The following is a 23,989-nucleotide window of genomic DNA, read 5'->3' on the forward strand; positions in this document are numbered from 1 at the left end:
TATTACTCTATGTTAATAGTTAATAAAATACAGCTCTTCATTGTTAGTTATTGTTTGCTCAGGTCCATTAAATAATATTAAGATATACAATTTGAAATCTACATTAGCTAAGATTAATAAATGCTTTAGAAGTATTTTTTCTATTATTAGTTTGTGTTAACTAATGTAGTTAACTAATTTTTACAAATGGAACACTATTGCAAGGTGTTTTTAATTTTTAATGACTCATGTAGCTCTTTTTTTTTTTTACAATGAAACTTCAGATAAATTAATATCATTACAATGGCCATTTGTAAATAATAAAATAGTCCAATGACTTTTGCACTATAAGTCGTCTGAAGTCATGCAGTGTGTGATTTAACCAAATCAAATTTGTAATTCTTCTGTTCTCGCAGGTCTTAAATCACAGAAGAGAGCTACATTAAAGATTGAGTGTTGGATGATTTATTTATGAAGTTCAACACAATGATTCAGTGATCCACTACTCTATGAAAGAGATTCAGTAAATAATGACTTACATTTTAGTCTGTTCATCACATAAAACAGTTGTATAACATCAGAAGACTTTTAATATAGTCAAAATTTCTTGTCTTGTTCTTTAATGTTGATTTTGCCTTTTTAAAAAACAGCAACAAGGACTATTTTAAGGGAAAAAACAACATCACACAGGTTTTGAATGGCATGAGTGTGACTAAATAATGACAGAATTGTCATTTTTGAGTGAATTATTTACTGTGACTCTCTTCTAGAGGAGTCTGACCCCAGGTTGATGGTGTACCACAAACTCGATTCTGCGTGGGTGAATATTATACTAATGGGATCTGAGCAAAACTCTTTTCCCTTTCTGTGTGTATGTGTGTCTGTGAGTGGGTGGGCGGATGCTGGGGTTGTAAGGTGGGCGGAAATTGTGCCTGAAAAGTGCACAAGAAACAAAAGTGATGCATTGCTGACTCCCATCATGCAGTCTGTTTGCACTGGAGAGAGAGTGGGAGTAGCAAATGGCCCTTAATCACTTCGCATCTCTTCAGAAAGCTTTGACGTAAGCCTCGCTGCCGTGTTTTTCTCCGTCGGTGCTAATGTGTCGGCCTCGTGTCTGAGCACATGTTAGCTGATCGTTGCAGCATCAACTTCAGTTAAATCGAAATGCCTTGCATGTTAAATGATTAATATTGCAAACACAGCAACGATTCATGGCTGTTTACAACATTATGCTGAGCTTGTCATTGCACTAAATGTGCTTTTGGAACACATTTAAACTCTTACTCCTACACAGTTGGTTTGTAGGCACTGTCTTTGGCAACCATCAGCTATGGGTGGCCATTGCAACACTATCTAGTTCCATCTTGCGTTTAAAATCAGACTGTTGATGCCACTGAAATGTATCTGATGTCTTGTAAGAATGCAGCAAATGTGTTAGTGTCTTGAAGAGCTGAGGGATACTTTTAATAGCGCCGTTTTAAAGCAAAATCTATCCCTGGACACATGTTGCCAGCCAATCCGTGGGCTGTATTCTGCCCGCTGCTTAATCGGTTGCAGTCTCTTCTTATACCTCCCCAATCTGCCGTTACCATGACAATTTACTCTCTCAAAGTGCTGCCAATTTTCTTGCCATTTTGAGCTTTCTCCTTTTCTTTTTTGAGAGTGTTTTCCTCTGAGATAGACGTTCAAATTAATATCCTCTGAAAGGACATAGATAAAACTGAATTACACATTGGAAGTTTGTTTTATTTGCTGTGAAATTATATTTAAGCAATTATAGAGAAGAATAGATTTGTAGACTGACTCAATCTTTAATAATGTGCAGTTATGTCTTCGGATTGTCTAGCTGCTGATGTATTGTATGTATTTTCTAACACTCTTTCCTAACTGAAGCAACAAGTGATAAGGAGTGATTTGTTTTAAAATTGAGTTCTTGTCTTAATAAGCTGTGATTGCCGGAAGCAATGAGCAACAGGATGTTTTATCGGCCATTTGGTTTTTAGTACTTTATATCGTTGTGCTGGGTATTTCCACCCACAGTGAAATCTCTTTAAAGAATCACTTTATAATCTATTTTAATCTCTTTAATATTAAACATCAAACATGTTTTTGATTGGCTGTGATTGTCACATTGAGCAGCATTTTTAGCTTCATTGATAAATTATATTTTATTCAACAGGGTTATATTAAATTGATCAAAATTGACAGTAAAGACATTTATAATGTTACAAAAGATTTGTATTTCAAATAAATGCTGTTTTTCAACTTTCCATTAATCAAACAATCATGAAAAATTTATCACAGTTTACACAAAAACGTTAAGCAGCACATTTGTTTTCAGTTAGTTGTCGACCGATTATCGGCCTAGCTGATTATGGGCGCAGATATAAGGCATTTTTATGGTTATCCGTATTTTTCATTATCAAAACTGATTTGCCGATAAATTAATTTAAGAGCATTTAAAAAATGTTTTTGTCAGAGCCTTTGTTATTCTTAATTTTGACATTCATTTTAATTTTTACACCAGACTTATATATTGTTTAAAATATGAGTTATTGGTCTACTTGATCTGTAATAATCGGTATTGACATCTGCCCTAAAAAACACATATCGGTCAACCCCTATTTTCGATGTTGATATTAAGAAATATTTAGCACCAAATCAGCGTGTGTACGATCCTGTGACACTGGCTGCTGAAAATTCAGTTTTGCCATCACCGGAATTAATTACTTTTTGTATTAAAATAGAAAACAATTATTCTAAATTGTAATAATATTTCACAATATTACTATTTTTACTGTATTTGTGATTAAATAAATGTGTCCTTGGTGAGAATAAGAGGCTTCTTTCGAAAACATAAAAAAATCTGACATCAAACATTTGAATGTTACTATAAGAGTAGAAATGAAACATTTAGAGTTGTTTATGCTCAGTGTTTGTTTATGGGAAATCTCTGTGATTGTTTTTATTAATGTTGTTTCAAACCATTTTATATTTTTTTTACTAACACCAATAAAGACCTTAAAGGGATAGTTCACCCAAAAATGGAAATTCTGTCATGAATTATTTACCCTCATGATGTTCCAAACCCGTAAGACCTTCGTTCATCTTCGGAACACAAATTAAGATATTTTTGATGAAATGCTTGAGCTTTCTGATACTCCATAGGCTGCAATGATATTACCACGATCAACGCACAGAAACGTAGTAAGGACATCGTTAAAATAGTCCATGTGACATCAGTGGTTCAAACGTAATTTTATGAAGCTACGAGAATACTTTTTGTGCACAAAGAAAACAAAAATAACAACTTTTTTCAACAATTCTTCTCCTTTTACTTAATTAATTAATAACCTAATTTAATCAAAAATATCTTAATTTGTGTTCCGAAGATGAACGAAGTTCTTACAGGTTTGGAATGACATGAGGGTGAGTAATTAATGACAGAATTTCCATTTTTGGGTGAACTATTCTTTTAATTGTGTGTGGGACAGTGTGTGGGCCACCACATGTGTGCACAGCTGTCTTATAGTGTGCTCACAATGTAATAAAGTCTCATTCTCATTGGCTCAGAGCTCTTTACAGCCCTTAACCAGAATTGTTGGAATTGGACTGCTGGAATTTTTTGATTTATTAAAAAGTGGTCTATTATAACATAAGAAGTGAAGAAATCTTGTCTTGATTGTTTCAGAAAATAAGTGTGAATATTTGCCCGTGAACTTGCTCATGTGGGCGTGTGTTGATGTGTGTGTGTGTATGTGTATGTGTCGCACAGAGCAAGTATCAGCGCGGATCGTGCAGGAGGTTACGGCCGAAGCGGTAGCGGTACTGAAGGGAGAGCAGGAGCTGTATCCGGACACTGCCGTCAGGCTGCCATCAGGTAGGCCTGCAGGAGAGCCTCCTGAGATACTGGAGGTTGGCCACACTCAGGCCTGCTCTTAAAGGACTTTATTGCATTGATGAGACATGCAGAGATGAGAAGATAAAAATGGAAGGCAGTAGGAACAGTAAGGATTTTTTTTTTTTTTTTTGGTTTTTGAATTCCTTCTCGGAGGTGCTTCCAGAAGGCTGTTAGCAAAGTGTACAGACACTGGTCACACATATTTTTTGCTGTTTATAATTATATAATTCTGGGTAGTGAGTCTTTGTTATTTATTTTACACATCTTTCCAGATAGTGATGTAGGTATGTGGGGGCGTGTTAGAACCAGTGGTGGAAAGAGTACTGAAAAAATATACTCAAGTAAAAGTACCATTACCTTCCAAAAAATGTAGTGTGAGTAGAGTTAAATGTACTTGTCCAAAAAACTATTGAGTAAGAGTAAAAGAGTAGCCTATTTAAAAGTACTCATGAGTATTGAGTAGTGAGTACTGAGCTGTGGATTCTACCCCCTCATAATAAACGCTGTACACCGCAATTTATACATTTAAAAAACGTTGTACATTCTGTAATTTACATTATCTTATTTGTCATAAAGAATGAAGAATATCCATCATCCAGCAGTTTTCATTTTGACTGCCAACTCATAATACATCAAATACAGCATGGAAACAGTATTCAGTTGAAGAAAAGATGAAAGTTATTCTCAGTACAATCATCCCCATTTAAATCATATAGTTTGAAAAATTAGATTTAAAATAATGTGTAAGGCCACTGAGACAGCATGCTGTTGTTGCACATAAAATATTAATGTTTAGAACAGTGCAAATACAAACACCATTAGAAACCATTAGTTCAGCATCACACACCATGATATATGGGTTAAAATGAGAGCCCATTTCTCTCCAAAATGGTGCCAGTTTTAGCGTTTTCCAATAAAGAAATAAAAATAACTAAACTTGATCATTCACGTTACCATAATAACACATTGTTCTAGAAGGATGGCAAATTGTTTTGCTGATAATACAATTTGTAAGGAAAAATGCATTAAATAGCGAGTTATTTCTGGGGAAACTTTTTCAAAGGAAAACACACACACACACACACACACACACGCATGTCTCTTTGCTGAGCCGCGGCGGTCTCGGTGAATCAGCAGCATCCACAACTGAACGGAACAAAAAGTGTTTAAATTGTTTATGCGCGAGTGCACTTGCTAAATGAAGGTGGATAGTATAAAATTTAGTTAAAAAAAAAACTTTTTCACAGCGCGCATCACGCGCTCAAACTCATCAAAAGTCAACAAGTTCAACAAGCAACAACAACGACTTATCCAAGTGACTGCTGCAGACCGCGCGTCTCGTAAGTGAGTGGGAATTTACCAAACGTGGCACTTGCGGGAGTTAACACTGTATGCAATACCCGCAACCTCACACCAAATTTCAGGCTGTGTAGATAGGCAAGCATATATACAGATAATTTAGTAAGCAGAAATCTGAAACTTAAGTTAGAGGAAGATGCGACAGAATTGATGCTTGAAGAATGCGCTTCCAGCAGCCATGATAAACAGTTGGAGGTTAAAGTTTTCTATGCACAATTTGATTTGACCAAAGTCATGAGACCTATTACTCTCTGTCCAATCACGTTGATGGATAAAAATAAAATTAAAATAAGCATGTAACGACCACAAACGAGGAAAATAGCGGAGTAAAAGTACCGATACATCACTTAAAATGTATTCAAGTAAAAGTACACAATTTTTAAACTACTCAAAAAAGTACAATTACTGATAAAAACTACTCAATTACTGTAACGTGAGTATTTGTAATTCGTTACTTCACACCCCTGGTTAGAACCAGTCGTTTTAGGTAGGTGTGGCTGACTCTTAACTTTTATAAAGAATATCTCTTTGGATTTGAGACTTTAGTCTTTGCAACTTTGCAGAGTTTCTTTATGCACCAAGAGCTTGTAACACTCCAAAGAGAAAGGAAAAATTTTAATCGCATCATATGACCCCTTTAAGGTAATAATTCACCTAAAAATTAAAATTGTCACCATTTACTGATTCCAAATTAATAATAATAAAAAAATACTCAATCCAAATTCATATTTCTTTCTTTCTTGGAACATAAAAGGAGAAATCTGAATAATGGTTACACTACTGTTCAAGTGTTTGGGGCCAGTAAAATTTTTAAGAAATTAATGCTTTTATTTAGCAAGGATTAATTAAAGTGACAGCAATAGAATGATAAGATATTAGAATGATGTTAGAATGATATTAGAATGGCTTTTCAAGGATCATGTGACACTGAAGTAATGGATGCTGAAAATTCAGCTTTGCCATCAAATTACATTTGAAAATATATTTAAGTAGAATAGTAGTTATTAGTAGTTATTTTAATTTGTAATATGTCATAATATTACTGTTTAACTGTATTTTACTGTAACCTTTGAACAGTAGTGTACTTTAATAGCTATTGGAAACTGTTGCTTTTAAGTTTCAGAAAGGATGCAAAAAAAAACCATTAAACGTATAAGAAAAGTAGTCCAGTTGTCTTGTGCGCTACATTGCAAGTCTTCTAAAACTATACAATAGCTTTATGACATCAACTTAAAATAATAACCCTTCATGAATCAAACATCACTACGTAACATACTGTACGCTACAGTAGGTGAGCTAGTGCATATGTCAAGAGTTTTAGTTAATTTTCATTTTCAGGTGAACTGAAAAAATGGAACTGTTCCTTTAAATGCTTACATCTTTTCATGTTTGTCAAACACAACATGGAGAGACAGTACTCAAATAAGTTTTATTTTTGCTTCCCTATCTCTGTGGCTATGTGATCATTGTTGTTCTGTGTGTCCGTTCCTCGTTCTGTGTGAAAACTGATCAAAGCTGTGGAAAGCATCAGCAGGGCACTTGCTTTTCCTTTATAATGGCATATCTGCCCTGACAGCTGACTTGTCCCAGCTCCTCTCTGCTTGATTTCTGTACCCACCCGCCCCTGGCTATCTCTTTTTCTCTCTGTGTGTGTGTGTGCCAACGCAGGGCATTAGGGTGAACCTTTAGCCCTCTCTGTCTTTAATGGCTGCCTGGTCATAGTAAAAGTTGACTTTTGTTTCCTGGTTTCTGTGGTTGTGCTGCATGTCTTTTGTGCTGTGGTTTTATCTGAGCTTTCTTGGTTTTGAAAGTTAATTTGTAAGCATGTGTTGCTACTGTATGTCAGTTTCAGTGTTTTGACAGTGACTTTATGAGGACTGTGCAGTATGCTGGTGATATTAGGTTGTGAATTTACTTATTGAAGAGCTGTATGTGATGATGCATAATTGTTCACATCATTAGAAAGTCAAAATAGTACAAACAGTACATATAATGGCACACATGAACATGAACTTGAGGTTATCCTTTTTTCCCATTACAAATTCAGTTCAAAATGTTCAGATGCTTCATTGTCAGACTTCAAAGAAAAAGGAAAAATGAAATAAAATCTATAGCTCTAAGTTTCCACTTGCTGTGCTGGAATTAGTCAGCAAAATTAGATAATGATTTCTGCACTAACACGCTTGATGTTGAGTCAGTCTGTCAGAAGAGCTCAAAGGATTAGAGACGGCAAAGTATTCAGCATACCAATCCTGAGCTCTGACTCCTCTCTGCTCAGCATATCCTTAGAAATAACTCCCTCGCACACACAACCCCATTTATTTCTTTTGGGTGGGTGGGGGGATTTTACATTCAAATCTATTGTTATTAAACTGCTTGCCCCTTGGAGTCCCTTTATAAGCTAATACAAGCTAATTGCATTTTAAGATACAATTTTATCCCTTCATGAATCTATTTTTCCTTGTTAAAACATGCCCACTGGGTTTCACAGGGTTTATCTTTCTTGCGTGGGCATTTACAGAAATTTTGCATACTTAAAATTAAGAAAATGTCTCATCAGAGTTGGCTTGCATTTCCTGATCTAGTTCCCTCTACTTCTCATTATCATTACCTGTCTGTTCTTTACTATAGTTACTATTTAAAGGCCAAAAAAAGACCAAATTCATATTTGTAGACTCATATTCCAAAACCTTGCTTACTTTATGTAAAATTACTGTTTTAAAGTTTGGCCCCATTTCTCAGCAGCAGTTACTCAGTGCCACATGGTCCTTCAGAAATCATTCTAATGATTATTAATGTTGAAAAGAGTTGTGCTGCTTAATACTTTTGTGGAAATTATGATACATTTAGCATTTATTTAAAATAGAAAATAATATTTTGCAATATTAGAAATGTTTTTACTGTGACTTTTGAGCAATTTAATGCATCCTAATTGAATAAAAATATTAAAGACAGACCCCAAACTTTGAATGGTGTTTGTTTTCAGTAGTTCACTAAGCTCATCATGATATGATACTCTAGTAAGCATTAAAATACATGGCACATAAATATTCAGGTTATTAATTAATTAAGTAAAAAAAAGTCTGTACTTTTTAGTATTATTGTTTAGTTTAGTTATAATCAATATTTATCTTACTTTGTCTGCCATCTTGGATAGATGTTTTTAATCTTCTTCATGAAGGACACATACAACATTTTCTTAGAATTTGAAGAACCTTAGAACTTTACTTCAAACCTCCTACTGTATGTTGCCTTAAAATGCGTTCTCTGTAGGCAGTTCAGTTGGTTTTATAACAGACCCACAATGGGATGCCCGAACTGTAAATGTGTTGATCTGATCTTGAACATTGTCTTGATCTCTTCTTCTTTTCTTCTGTTTGTTTGCAGTGGAGGACTCTGCAAACCTGCCGCCCTCACCTCCTCCGTCCCCAGCAGCAGAGCATTTTGGGCCTTTGGATCAAGGTAGGGTCATGCTTCTTGTGTGTATGGAGAGAGGTGAGGTGAGAAACACACTGAAAGAACTTGAACACCTTTTTCCCATGAGTATTCCGGTCGCCTTCTGACCCTGGCTTGAATGAAGGTGTTCTGTTTGGGGACGCCTGCTAGTCCCACCCCTTCCAGGCTGATTTCACCCCTGACACAGTGCCCTACAGACCCCCACGCTCCGCTGATTTGTGGGCCGGTCCAACGTTTGATGGAGTTGTGTTTGCAGGATCAACTTTGCCTCCATTGTTGACATCATTCAAGTCGACCTCCTCTTCCTCATCCAGCATCTCCAGCTCTTAAACATGGGCTCATCTTCATCATTGCTAACTCCGGGAGCTTATCTTGATCAAAAACTCACGCCAAAGTGACACAACCCCTTTCCAGTTCTCCTAACCAATCAAACTCAGCCTCTCCTTATACCCCACCCAACCATGGATCTTGACTCCACTCTGCATGAAAGCCTTGAACCTTGAACTGAATGCTGCACTGTCTCACCAGCAGCTCATGTTTCCAGGCTGTTGCTGAAACGGTGTGGCATTCAGGATGCCTGCTCATCCTCTCTCCAAAACCAGATCTGTTGATTGCTCCAAACCTTTCTCAGTTCCTCTGTGCGTCCTTGTCTTTAGTTTTGCGTGTTGTGTCGTAGATGCTGTTGATGTTGTAGGCTTGTGCTTGTTCGTCATTTTGACTGTGTCTGTCTGTACTGCCTGTGGTAGGTCAATGCCATGCTCAGATCACTCTCTGAAGATACTAAACTAAACATTAATGTCATGAACACAATCACTAACAGCCTTCGGGAGAAGCTATGCCAAAGGAAGTCATTAAGTGCATACTTAAAGTCAACATGAAATCCAAATTTACTCATTATTTAATACACGTCCCTGGTATTATTGTGCATAACTTTCTCAACTTTTGAACAACTTTCCTTTGTGGCTGATGCCATCTTGGCCAAAATAATTTTAATCAGGGATGAATATATTGTCATCATCAGTTTTGTCTGATATTCTTGTTTTTTTTTGGTAAAGTGTGGGTCTGTATTGTATATGTAATTGACTATTTAATTATATTTGCACATTTCCACCTATTTTTACGTAGAGTCATTTTAACTTTGCTGTCATCTATGCTCATTTAAAGTTAAAATGATATACAAATATTTACTCTTTATTTTAAGGTGTCCTTGTTACAGTGTAATTATACATTTATGTACTGAGAAATATAAATGAACTACATGTACTTACTATATGGTTAGGATTAGGGTTTGGTTTAGGGTTAGTTGCATGTAATTATGCATAATTTATTGTTGTTATAATAGTAAGTACATGAAACATGTATGACAAGGACACCTTAAAATAGAGTGTTACTCTTGAATTTAGTGAATGTTGAATCCGTATCGGTTATGAAATAGCCTATGAAACTGATATGACAATAAACAACATTCAAGTTATTTAACAGAATAATGTTAAAATGAATACTATTTATTTCTTGAGTGTTTTATTTTACATTTTTTTATGCAATATAATATGGAATTTTTCTATTGGCCAATTATCAGTTATCGGATAAGAGGAAAATAATTATTGACTTACTGGCACTCACTTATCAGACTATTTGTGCATCCCTATTATTATTTTGCTAGTTATATAATGTTTCACTCAAATATTTCACATTACAAAAGTAAAATTCATGTTGACTTTAAGCAGAAACTTAATATTGATGCAGTTTCATCTGCTTTAGATCTTTCTCACTTTCAGACAAACCTCTACAATGTTCAGACTCTGGTTATGGCATAGCACCGCTACAGTCACACTTTGTGTTTCTCGACACTGTGTGTTTGTGTTGTGCGTGTCTGTGTCTTTTTTTCGTACACATACTCCTATCTTGTTTTATTTCTTGCCACCTGACTTTTTTTAGCTCCTTATTCTCCCTCTCTCTCTCTGGCTCTCTCTTTTTATCTCCTCCCTTTCCTTCTCAATTTTAGCATATTCTTATTCACCTCCTTTTTTACTTTCTATCTTTCACTTGTTCCTTTTTCCTCCCTTACTTGCTCCGCCCTTTCTAGCTTCCTTCCTTTTCCTCTCTGTCTCTTTGTCTCTGTCTCTTTGTCCAGATTTCCCTGCAGTTCTTTTCCTTGTGTCTATTTGTAGATGTAGGGGATGAGGAGGAAGCAGGTCCTCTGCGCCGCTTCCAAAATTCTCGCGAGAGGTGCAAGTTCCTCGCCCCCTCCATCTCAGTGTCTGTGCCTGAGGATGACCCCTACCACTCTGACGAGGAATACTATGAGCACCCTTTATTCAGCCCAGAGTGGACGCGCTCTGGCTCTCGCCCCCCAGGGCAGGCCGCCGCGTTTAGACAGATCGAAGGTGAACCTCGCATGGTTCCTCTCTGCTATTCTCTCCTCCCCTCCTCCTTCTTTTTCTCTCTCTTTCCTTCCACTTCTTTCTTTAGCTCAACATCAACACCTCTCTCTCTCTCTCACTCTCGCTCTCTCTCTGGTCCGCCTTTTCCTGTCTTTTGTCTCCGTTGTGTCATGCCCACTCTGACCGAAGCGTGTCTTGTGGGGGTGGGATCTGTTTTTGTACCTTGTTCATTGCAAGTCATTTGGATTTTGCACAACTTTTGTGCTGTGCAGTAAAAAGGCACGAGCGTTTGTGTTTTTAGGCAAAATTCCCGCTGCTATGGTGGAAAGGAGGAAAATCACTGACTATGAAAATGAAATCCAAATGACTTGCAGCATCAGCAGGACATTTGTGCATGCTGTGCACATTTCCTCCTTTGCCTGTTTGCCGTCTTCTTGTCTCTGAATCTGTCCGACCGTATGTTAGCCTGTCTGTCCATTTGTACTTTTGATTGTCCCCCATCAGGCCCAAAATGTACTCATGCGTCTTAACAGGCCCCTCACATTTCTCCAACCTGCTGATGTACACATGCTGTAGATCACAGGAAGACTTTCAGCTCTTCACATGGTGGCCCACACACACACAAGCATCTCTGACCTTATTGCATCAGTGAAGAAAGACTTAAACACTTTCAGCACCAAAACGATTTCTACACTGTGGGTTGTGTTTCCAATTTAACTAGGGTTGATGATCAAAAACTTAAAATAGTAGAACCAATTTTTTTTTCTTTATTGCTTCATTTTGGCTAAGCTATGAGCTTGCAATCTAAATTGAATTTTGATGAGAATCAGTAGACAATAATGAATCAGTGAAAAACTCTCATGTATGTCCAATTCAAAATAAACTGAAAACTGTTAATGAGTTATGTATGATTATTGCTTGAGATTACTGACTAATCTAACAACATGTAGTTAAAACAGTGTTATTTTAGTATTATTGATATACTGTTATCTTATTTAATCATATTTTGAATTAGCTTATTAATTTTAGTTTTGTTACATGCTTTGGCCATTTTTATTAGTTTTTTATATTTCTATTCAGCTTTAATTTATTTTTCACATTTATTTTATTTCATTAATACTTTTAGTTTTAAAAGTAGGTTGTGTTGCTTCCTTTAAAGTACTAAAATAATCCATTAACGGGATCATTAAGTGGAATTAGAATCATTAAATCCTTTAAAACTTTTGACATTGAGTTTGCTGCCAGTTGTCCTCCTCTCCCTTTTTCTCTCCCTCATGCACTCTCTCTTCTCTCATCCCTCGTTCCACTGCAGCATCCTGCTGAGATATGACCTGGTGTGGTCTGTGTCTCCATATCTAGCCTGGCTCCCAGCAGAGACGGTTGCTGTTCCTTATCTCTCTTTCTCTCTGTCTCCCTCTCTCTCTCTCTGAGAAGGAACTACATCATAAGCTTTGTTCTGAACAAGAATTCTGCATCCCCGGTTTCACATTCATACTGACATCTCAATAACTCCCTGACTGGCATTATTATGTCGCTGTTCGTTTCGTTCAGTCTCAGTTAACAGAGACAATGCAGATGCTCACAGCATTGTGTGCAAGTGTGTTGTGTGCAAGTCATATTTTCATGTTCAAGAATAAAATTGAACAAATGAAGGAGCTGATGTAGACTATTTGTCATAAACTTTTGAAATAAGCATTAATAATGTAACTGAGAGGTACATATTTGGAAATGAATAATCTGGTTCTTTAGAGTTTTTAGAATTTTTCTTTTTTCAGCCTTTAGGGAACCAACCGCCATTGCATATTGTCTGAAAAACTGATTTAAGCACCATCACAGAAGCAAGATTGGTTTTCTGTTGAATATCAGCATGATTTTATTGGATGTAGGAAGCAGTTCTGAAAACCAGTTTCATTTTAGCCACAATATGGCCAGTATTTTGTTTAATTTTGCTCTTCTAATGAAAATTATTCTAAACGAAGCCAAAGTGAAATCAACTGATGTATGTCACAGAGTAAAACAGACAAGCGGAGTGATTAAAACTGATTGTTTTTTAGTCAAATACATTACAATAAATGGTTCTTTGTAATTGTGAGAAAATAATCAGTTACCTCTGTTTATTTTAAAAATAAAATTCTAAAACAAGTACAGTATGTGCAGAATCAGATTTTTGATCAGAATCAAGAATCTTGTTTGATGTGCATGAACATCTTCCTTATTCACCTCTATCTACCACTACTTCATATACTCAAGGTCAGAGAAAACTCCACATATACATTTTACAAAAGCCATAAACTGCATTAGATATGTCCTCATAACTGATAGAGCTGAAAGTGTCCCACCTGTTTATTCCCAAATAACCCAAGTCTGTGTTGTCTATAGTCTTGATGTTTCCACTTGTCTCCCTCTCTATGAAGAAGAGGAGACCATAGAGAGTCTCTCAGCTGCGGAGGAGGAAGAGGAGGAGACTTCAGAAGCCGCAGCAACAGCAGCAGCTCTAGAGGATGAGGAGGAGGAGGAGGAGCAGTGGAGTGGGGAGGAGCCTGAGCAGGAACCCCCATCTGAGCTCCTAGAGCGGGCAGAGGTCATAGGCGAGGCCCAGGCTCTGCCCGGTCTGCAGGCTGAGGTTCACACACAGGCAGCTATTGCTGCCGACGAGGCCACTAATGGGAGCGCTGAGGAAGCAGGGGGGCAAGAAAGCCCTGCAGAAGGTGTGTCCATCCTTCTCACAACCTGCATGTTTCTCTCTCCCAACAACAACAACAAAAAAAGCAAAGCGAAAGCATCGTGAAAGCTTTCTGAGGGAATGTGGGTGGATGGCTCAAATATCTCCTCTATCTGCTGATGCTGCAAGGCAACACAGGCTTGATGGTGACCAGCTTCTGTGGCCAGAGCTGTGTGTCTGTCTGTCAATGTCTTTCTACTTAAAGCTTTTCCCAGAGCAGCTGCCATCTGCTAGCTATCTGATTAAGCTTTTTCTGAAATTTACTGCTTGTTTCTCTATTGATGCTACTGCTGCCAGGTCGACCGCTTCCATATATTGTTATCCATTGCTCAGTTAATTTTTATTTGCCAGCTACATTGCCAGTTTGTGGGTGATTTTTGCTGCATGCTCCAACAAACATCTGTGGGATTCTATGAGAATCCTCTGTTTTTGTGATATTGTGATACTGTGTTATGCTTCATTTTCAAAGGCTTTTGAAAAGCTAAGCTTGTTGATTTAATTTAAATTGTGTTTCATTTTCATTTTATTTTATTTTTTCCAAAGCGTTGTCATTTCTCATGGTTTACATAAGTGTTTTTTATTCCTTTTATTATGCAAAATGCTAAACAATTTTGAATAATTAAAAACCCTGTATTATTTCAGCGGCAATTTAAGGCAATTATAGCCACATGTGTATGTGTAATATCTGGTTATTTGAAAATCACTATCCATTTTCCATAATCTCTGAATATGTATTTGGCAGAAGTTTTTAGATCAGCTATTCCATCTTGCTGCTGGTGTAATGATGTCAGTATCGTGTTCGGACCACTTCCTTGGATATTTCATCCTCATTTACTGGACCTCATCCACGCAACATTAAATGTTCTGGGTCTGCATGCTGGTCCTGTCATATCCATGCCATCACTCCATCACTGAATTGGTATGTGTGTCTCATCGGCTGCTGCTATTTGAAAGTGGACGTTCATTTGACCAAGAGCTTTGCCTGTTTGTGGGTGGTTGGCCTGGCAAACATATTGTACTTTGAATGATTAATAATACTATACAATGCAGACTACTTGAGATTTGCTTTCAGCTGTGAAGATGGAAGCAGAGCGACCAGACAGTGAAAGGACAGATCCCATTGGCATGGACTTCACTGAATCTGCAATGCATCTAGATGATGAACTCCCATCTTACCAGAGCCTTGCCAGAGACACAGATATGCCAGAAAGCCCCTTTGCTCGAACATGCCCCATGGAGGATTTTGAAGTGCCTCCAAGTGACCACGGTCATGCCAAAGAACCTTGCGAGACTCCAACTGAAAAGCCTGATGTACAAAGTGGTGCTGTGAAACAGCCTTCAACTGAAACGTGTGACTCCAGCAATATCCATGAGGTCAAACCAGGGCAAATTGAAGACAAACAAATGGAAATAACAACAGAGGGGGACATGAAGGACAAATCTGGGATGTCTGCTTATTTTGAAACCACTACAATTAAGACAGATGCCTCTGGGTCTCAAGGAGAAGGGTATTATGAACTGAGTACTAAATCAGAAGAACAGAAGGACTCTGTTGGTGACCTACCACTTCCTGAAATCAGTTACAGCACCTTGGCCCAAACACACTCTTTGGAAGTCCAACCAGATCTTCAGAAAAGTAGCCCAGACACACTACACAGTGCTTTACCTGTAGACAGAAGAGATGACTGCAGACTGTCTCCTGGAAAACTAGCACTAGAGCAACGAAGTTACTCTTTAAATATTAGCATTGGTGCAATGGATCATGGTGATGCCCAAGGACATCCAAGAAACTTCTCTCCGTTAGCCACTGACATCATGTCTCATACTAGTGGAAGCCTTGACGAATCTGCCGATTACCTTCCTGTCACCACTCCCTCAGTAGAGAAGGTCCCTCAGTTTCCACCACTGATCCTGGAGACAACTGCCTCTACCACAACTCCATCATCTTCACCTCCCCAGGCAACAGTCACTGATGTAAAGACAAGTCCACAGTCAGAGTCTCCAGAATCCCCTGTCCAAGCTAAGAGCTGTTATAAGAATGGCACCGTCATGGCCCCAGACTTGCCTGAAATGCTGGACTTGGCAGGTACTCGATCAAGGTTGACATCTGACAACACTGACCCAGAGATTATGAGAAGGAAGTCTGTCCCAATGGACATGTCTTCTCTAGTAAGTGATTCTTTTGCACATTTGTTCAAAGGTGACCAGGGCCAGATGGCTACAAAGAGAGAAATGCAGTTGGAGGAGCAAGGATATTGTGTTTTTAGTGAATACTCTGGTCCCATGCCGTCGCCTGCGGATGTGCACAGTCCAATGGACTCATCTCCTCAAATCTTCAACACTGTGATATCAGAGGAGAAGGAAACTGGTCTTGTTGCATTTGGACAACAGGAATGTCCATCGACTGAAGATCTGAAACCAACAGAGGTTGTTACACCACAGGCAAAACCAGAAGAAGAAAAGCCGAAGAATGAAGAATCCTTTGAAATTGAAAATACACCTTCTGAAAAAACTCCTGTAGAGACTAAGCAAGAGGAGTCTGATCTTTTGAAGACTGAACATTTGGAAGAAACTAAGAGTCCAACTTTACCTGATAATGAGAAAGGACAGTTAGACAAACAAGCTGAAACCTTTATCACGCCGAAGGTGACGGTAACTCTGGAAGACGCAAAGCCTGATCTTGATGCAGGTTCCAAACTTGCAGCTGAAACCGAAGCTGAAATAGCTGACTATGAGAGGCAAATTCGCAAATTGGAGATGGAGGACCGGCCTTTGAGTGTAGAGGAGGAACGGGAGCTCCAGGAACTCAGGGAGAAGGTGAAGAATAAACCAGACCTTGTGCATCAGGAAGCTTATGAAGAGGTAGATGCAGAGGATGTATACCAGCTCACTGGAGCTGCAAAGGACAGAATTGCTCGGCCCATCAGACCATCCCCAGCATCTTCTGTAGAAAGTGCTACTGATGAGGAGAAAATGCATGTTAGTGACACTGAAAAACCTAGATCACCAGGTGAGAAAGAAGCTCTTAAAACAGATCCTAATAGATTATCTCCTGTTGGGTCTTTTGAGAAATATTTTAGAGAGGAGAGACCTTCTGAGCAGGAGGTAAAGCAGAAAGACTCAGTACAGCCCCTCAAAGAGAAAGTTGCTGAGGAGAAACCTCAGCCAGCTCCTTCCAAGACAGACGAGGCTCCTCTTGACACCACAGTGACTCAAGAAGTAGAGGAAGAGGTGGAGCTTGCTGAGGAGCCTGATGAGGTCATGCCAGAACCAAAACCAGCACTTAATGTGGAAGAGAAGCCGGTGGTAGATACAGCTGAACCAGATGAGGTTGTGGTTGAAAAAGAGGAGGAAAAACTGGTTGAGAAAGAAGAAGTGGAAGATGAGGAAATCTTGGAAGGGGCCAAAGCTGCAGAAGACACTGCTGAGCCTAGAGCAGCGATTGAGTCAGTAGTGACAGTGGAAGATGACTTTATTACAGTAGTGCAGACCATTGATGAGAGCGAAGTCTCTGGACACAGTGTACGCTTCTCAGCTCCACCTGAGAAGGAACATCCACAGCTCCTCCAAGAGAAAGAAGAGGAGGAGGAGTCTGTGGAAATGGCACAGGAAGTAGAGATGGAGGCTCCTAGTTTGGAGGAAGCCGTAGATGTTCCAGAGCCTGTAGAGCCTCCTGTATGTCCAGCTAAAGAGATAAAAGTACCAGAGAGTGAGGCCCCAAACCAAAGCTACGATGACTACAAAGATGAAACTACCATTGATGACTCTATCTTAGACAGCTCCTGGGTGGATACTCAAGGTGTGATTTTAATATCTGTTTTGCATGAAATTTGCTCAGCAAATGACGAAACCTTTCAGAATTGTCTTGAAGTTAACTTGTTTCCTATCTTTTTAGGTAACAGTTGTATATTAGTTGGCTTGCCAGTATACAGCAGTACAGAATTTTAAGTTTCTGTGAGGGCCATGTTGGATTTCAAGTAAATGCATGTTTACAGCCTGGTATAAGAGTAGCTTGCCTGTTTCACCTCATGTACTCTGTAGATGATGATAAGAGCATGGCCACAGAGAAAATTGAGCCTCTACCAAGAGTGATGAGCCCTGTCAAAAAACCACCCGCGGAGAAACCAGCGAAACAGAGGGCTAAAGGCAGCAGGACCAAAGGACGAATCACCACCCCTGAACGCAAACCTGTTCGCAAAGAGTCGGTACCCATCCAGAAGGATGAGATGAAGAAGAAAAAAGGTTTTTGTTGCTGGAAGTGACATTGTGTTTTGTTTTGTTTTGTTTGTATATTCTGTATTATTTTTTTCAGTATGACATTTTCCCTTCACATTTTTCAACAAAATTGAATGTTTAAATCTTAATGTTTATTTCCACTGTGATTAGATGTCATGTATAAAATCCAAAACTTTGTATTATTTTAATTTTATTATTATTTTTGAGAAAACAGAGTGTCAGATTTAACTAAACCTATGAAGTGCATGTGATTTTACAATAGTTAGATTATTCTGAATTTCAAATAAATTTCATCACATTTGCTTTTTTCATTACATCTTTGTTAAATTAGTGTTTTAGTGAAACTTTATTTGACTGTATCTCCTATCGTCCTGAGTTGTACTGCTGTTGTGTGATTCTGTGTCTCCCTCTTGTAGCTGTGATTAAGAAGGCTGAGCTCACAAAAAAATATGATATTCAGACATGCTCTCCTTCCCGGAAGAGTGTTTTAAAGGCTACCGTAAGGCACCCTAGACCTACCCAACATCACGCGTGTGTTAAGCGGAAACCCACAGGTGATCTCTGTCACAAGCTGTTTGCAATGTGGCTGGCAAACATGGGCATTGGCATGTTGTTTTAAGAGTGATGCTTGTCTATTTGATTTGTTTTTCTTTTGATGTATTTTACATAGCAAATTGTATGAGTTACGCAAGTTGTATGTTCATGCAGTGTTTGTAATGAGGCTCACTGGTGTTTTATTCAATTGTTTTGCATATAATGTTTTCATTTTCTTATAGCTTGACCTTTCTTTTTGTTGTCTGCATGTGTTCTCTCAGTTTCCGTGTTTATTCACACTTTGTTTTCTTTTCAAAGTGGCACTGCTTATTGAATATTGTGAAAATGTGGTGCATCCAATCACTTTGTGTGTTTGTCTGTGGGTTCATTTTAAAGGATATCCTTTTGACTTAAATGTGTTAGACAGTTTATGAGGTGCAGCATAGAGTAATCACTATTTCCTCTCCTTTTGTAACATTTGTATTCGGTTGTATACAACATTCAGGGACCAATTGCACTGGTAACAAAGGCAACTGGTGGTTTGAGTAAGTTCTGGGCGCTCAGTTAAGAGAAATCTGGAGGAAAGGAACTCGCGGCGCCATAATGAAGTTCCACTGTTAGATTTCTGGGAACTGTGCTTGAATTTATGTTGGACATCTCATACATTGCTGCAATGCCCCAATTGGACGCTACTGAACAGCCTTTTATGTAATACAGTTCATTTTCAAATTCTCTGTTATTCTGTGCCAAGTAGTTTCAGAGCAGAGCTTTCCAGTAGCTACAAAATATTTAGCTGTGGGTAATGGTCAGTTTCATTTTTGATCCTAAATAGCCCAATTAGAAGTACCTTGGCTTGGGCATTTAAAAAAATAACCGGGTGGTGGTTAAGTCTTAAAAACATAAGTGAATCAAAAGTCCCAGTTTAATATTCAGGGACAACTAGAAGTAAGCAATTTGTATGTTGATTTGCTTGAAAAGTTAAACACTGTGGTTCTGTGGCACTTTCAGAACATTTTCTTTTGTTAGTTGGATCATCTGACCAGCTCACTTAGCAACATTAACTCAACATAACTCCTGTTTGAGGCAGGACTATCTGTTCGACAAGCCATAGCTGTCACATTGCACACTTCAGTTTTACAAAATAAGTGTAAAATAAGTATAAAAAGGCTTTTTTAAAAGAAAAATCGTACTATATGTGAAGCACATGTGGCTGCTTTTGTATACAAGTTTGCATTTGCTGTGTATTTGCTTGTGTGTAATGTTCAGTTTGTTTTATTTTCATTGAAGAGCATATAACTCAATGGTCATGGTCACAGTATGCATTTCTTCTCTTTATCATCCTCAGCCTCTCTTTTTCTCTTTATCTTTGCAGTGTCTGCAGATGGTCGACTGCCCTTCAGTGTGGCCAGGCACTCTAGAGACAGAGCATCTGTAAGCATCACATTAGATTTCAATCATATACAAATATGATGATCCCAATTAAAATAGGTTGTCAATAGATAGTCCAGTCTATATACTAGAGATCAGCTCAAGTACTAAGAAATAACAGCAATTATTAATAATGAAAGGCTATTTTGGTGAACTTTTTTTTAAATCAACTTCAGAACATGTCACACATCAAATTACATTGACAACTACACTCGGTCCTCTTGTTCATTTTGTCATTAGTTACGCCATATTTTTTGTGGTAACAATGATGAATTGAAATGAATTCAATATATACAGTACATACAGTATAGCCTCTTTGCACCTCAGATGCCTCCCTGGTTTCCACTCTTTGTATTGCCTGTTCATCGCATCTCATATCTGTTTTGTGTTTGTTTTACAAGTTTGCATGACCTATTTGCCTCATTTCCTTTAACCTTAAATTGAGACATAGTGCCCCCTCAAGCAGTTTAATGGTCCATGCACGTTTTCTTCTTTTTATGCTTGTTTATTTTTCATTCCTGAGTGGTTTTGCATTCTGGTAAATGCCCTTGTATCCCCAAATGTGTGGTCAGATGTTGCTCATTTCGTTTGGTTAAACATGCTGCCATGCTGATTTTCATATCATTTTCTGCTCATGTTTTTGGTTTCATTTTCACTGTGCATGAATGGTTCATCTGTCCGTGTTCCTCTCATCATAGACCTCCAATCCCACAACACTAACAAAGATCCCCACTTCTAAAATTCGGGCAGAGGCTTTGCTGCCAGCCCGGCCGAACTCGGCCAGCTCCTCCAATAAAAGGAGCCCGTTGGTGGAGGCAGATCTTTATGAGCCCCGCCCTTCCTCAGCGGGCCCACAAGTATCGCTAAATTCATATGCTGTAAAGGTAAGCAGGGAGCAAGATGTTTTGGAAAACTATTTGCTTCTGAACATTACTAACTAATCTAGAACTTTCCAAAGAGGAAGCCATCCTAAAATTTGTTTATGATTTTCTCACCTCATGTTGTTGGAAATCTGAATGATTTGTTGAAGTGTTATGAATTATAGAGAGGTATTTTCCATAACATTGAGTTAATTGGAAGAAATAATGCTAAATTCCAAATAATGACACGAGGGGGAGTAAATTTTAATTCGGGGGTGAACTATCCCATTCCTATGAACTATCCCATAAGTTCACCATGATTCTAACAGGATTAATGACTTTGTCCTCAGGATGGTGGTTCTCGGAGCCCAGAGAAAAGGTCATCCCTTCCACGGCCAGCATCCATACTAACTCGCCGCCCACACATGGCTGATCATGAGGAGAGCTCCACTTCCATTACCAGCTCTGGGTCCACAGCACCACGCAGGCCCACATGTAAGAGGCATTCTCATGTACCTGTAAAATCTCTATATTTTTTTATTGATTCTATCTCTATAGATAGAAATAAAAATAGTGATTTTTTTATTTCTATTGAATCAGACCATTTTTGATTTGATTTTGTTTGAGACAAATTACTGTGACAAAGAAACTTACTTTTTTTTTTTGTACTTAACAAGGTTTATTAATGCACATCCTGACATCTATAACACAATACTGAAGTAACGTACGTGGCTTATAAAATAAAAAATATATTTTTTAAATACAAGTACAGTACAACCACATAATGTAATAATATTTGACAATGATCAGACTTTATCACTGATTTTGATTATACTATTATATTTGATAAGTCATTTTATCAATATTGCATGGTTTTTATTTGCATATTCTTTCACAAAAAGCCAGTATGCACTGCAAAATTAATGAAAGAAGCACTAATCTAAACTGTTTTTTTAGGTGCCTGAAGAATCTGAAGTCTTTATTTAAAGCTTTTTGGACATATTCGGATATATTTTAGGACACGTTCAATCTCTGCTTCCGTATCTACGGACTTTCTTTAACTCATACTCACTATATACTCACTCCTCTCTTCCCCTGCTCCTGTAGCATTCCGTACTGAAGTCAAAGCAGAGCACAGGACAGGCAGGTCTCATAGTATGACAGGTATAGAGTATCAGTCCCTAATGTTTCACCCTGTTTGTTGTCGGTCTTTCATACCTGCTGTCCTGTGCAGGGATACAATCACCATAAAAAATACAGTGCCATTAAAGGGGTCATATGATGCTGCTAAAAAGAACATTATTTTGTGTATTTGGTGTAATGAAATGTGTTCATGTGGTTTAAGGTTAAAAAAACACATTATTTTCCACACACTGTACATTATTGTTTCTCCTCTATGCCCCGCCTTTCTGAAACGCATCGATTTTTACAAAGCTCATCGGTCTGAAAAGCGAGGTGTACGCTGATTGGCCAGCTATCCAGTGCGTTGTGATTGGCCGAATACCTCAAGCGTGTGACGGAAATGTTACGCCCCTACCATACTGTGATGCCCTGTTCTGCCGGAGCGACGAGACAAAACCAATAAAACCCATTATAAACTAGGTATTCGTTGCATCCAGTGGGGACATAATTACGGATTATAATGACTTATATTGTCTTTTTACGCGTTGCGTTGCATCGCGCCGCGTAAACATAAAACCATATGTCTGCATTTGTGATCGGAGAAATTACAAACAAGCGCTACTGTACACTGCTCAAAACTCGCGTTTGAATCATCAGTGGCAAATCCTTTAAATATGAAAACGTACTTACAGACATTAGACGTTACTTGAGTTAGAACAGCCGGCATTGTAGTCTACTCTACCAGGAAACAGTCCTCCATAAAATGCGCTGCACACATCTGAATATTTGGGTTGTAAATACAACTTAACCATTGATTTCTAGCCGTGTCCTCTTTTGGAAGGCCAAACAAAGTATTTTCGCTATCGCAACAAAACACACAGCGTCTTCACAACATGGTGGCGGCAGCACCAATAAAGTTACGCCTTCTTTCTTTGCGTGAACATTTGGGCGGCGTTCTGCAAATCTTCCAACATCTTGACGTAGACATGTTGGGGCGTGTCTAAACGAGGCGTTTTAGGAGGGCATGGAACAGTCTTAACTTTTACAAAGAATATCTCTTTGGGTTTGAGACTTTAGTCTTTGCAACTTTAGGGATCTTATCTATTCACGAACAGCATGTAACACTCCAAAGAGAAAGGAAAACTTGAAATCGCATCATATGACCCCTTTAAAAGTTATTCATCTCCAATGCACATTTAGTTACAGCATTGAAACCACAATGTTTCACTCATGTAACTAATTCAAAAAGGGTGAATGATTTTCATAGGCACTGTTATACATAAGGATATTTTGCCTCCACTTTTTTGTCTACACTTGCCTTTTTCATTATGCATATGAGTATAAACACTGTTCTACACTATGTGTTTGTGCCATTTCAAGTCCATCAAAAATTTTTGTATACATCATCATCTACAGTGGGGACCAAAAGTCTGAAAAAAACACAACACACTTGTTTTCCAGTAAAACGATCTAAAAATCTTTAAAACAATACACACTTGCTTGAGAAGCAACATTGCGTAAGTTTTTAATTACCGTATTGGCCCAAATATAAGACGACCCCCCTTTTTCCAGATGTACCTTTTGGAAACGGCTTTTTAAAAACCAAATCTTGTTTTTTCTCAGTAAAACACATTTTGTCTTCAATTATTTTCATATTGCATATTTTTCCTATTTTAATTTTTGTTTTGAAAGTATGGTAAACACTGGTAAAATGTACCAACAATCACATTTAAAAAATATACAAATGAATAACATGAATTAGGACATTTAGGCTACCCATCTAATAGTAGCCTACCAAAATCTTATTAACAGTAGAAGTTAAATCTTACTGTAGTCTTCAAATCTGGGTACTGTTTTACGTTTTAAAATCACAAATGGAGTTTGGTCCCATCGGGCTAACATGACAGTCACGACTCATGCAGCTGTAAGGTTTTCTTTTTCTTTTGTTATTACTCGCGATCTTTACTACACGCATTACATTACGTATTTCATGGCACACTCGTTTTAT

The 23,989-nt window shown here is 38.1% G+C and overlaps 1 protein-coding gene across 3 annotated transcripts in view; it reads left to right on the forward strand.

Moving 5' to 3' along the window:
* The window catches only part of LOC107555937 (microtubule-associated protein 2-like), a 129,311-nt gene that overhangs the window by 88,456 nt on the left and 16,866 nt on the right, over positions 1–23,989 (forward strand). For all 3 annotated transcript variants that reach the window (XM_016238897.1, XM_016238899.1, XM_016238898.1), the window contains 11 exons: positions 3,755–3,859; positions 8,627–8,701; positions 10,867–11,082; positions 13,494–13,787; positions 14,874–17,600; positions 17,843–18,043; positions 18,454–18,591; positions 19,944–20,002; positions 20,698–20,883; positions 21,210–21,354; positions 21,967–22,023. In XM_016238897.1, the coding sequence (XP_016094383.1) occupies positions 3,755–3,859; positions 8,627–8,701; positions 10,867–11,082; positions 13,494–13,787; positions 14,874–17,600; positions 17,843–18,043; positions 18,454–18,591; positions 19,944–20,002; positions 20,698–20,883; positions 21,210–21,354; positions 21,967–22,023 (4,203 nt within the window). The remainder of the gene's footprint in view (positions 1–3,754; positions 3,860–8,626; positions 8,702–10,866; positions 11,083–13,493; positions 13,788–14,873; positions 17,601–17,842; positions 18,044–18,453; positions 18,592–19,943; positions 20,003–20,697; positions 20,884–21,209; positions 21,355–21,966; positions 22,024–23,989) is intronic.

Source organism: Sinocyclocheilus grahami, unplaced genomic scaffold, assembly GCF_001515645.1.
Source record: "Sinocyclocheilus grahami isolate Dianchi unplaced genomic scaffold, SAMN03320097.WGS_v1.1 scaffold549.1, whole genome shotgun sequence".
Lineage (NCBI taxonomy): Eukaryota > Metazoa > Chordata > Actinopteri > Cypriniformes > Cyprinidae > Sinocyclocheilus > Sinocyclocheilus grahami.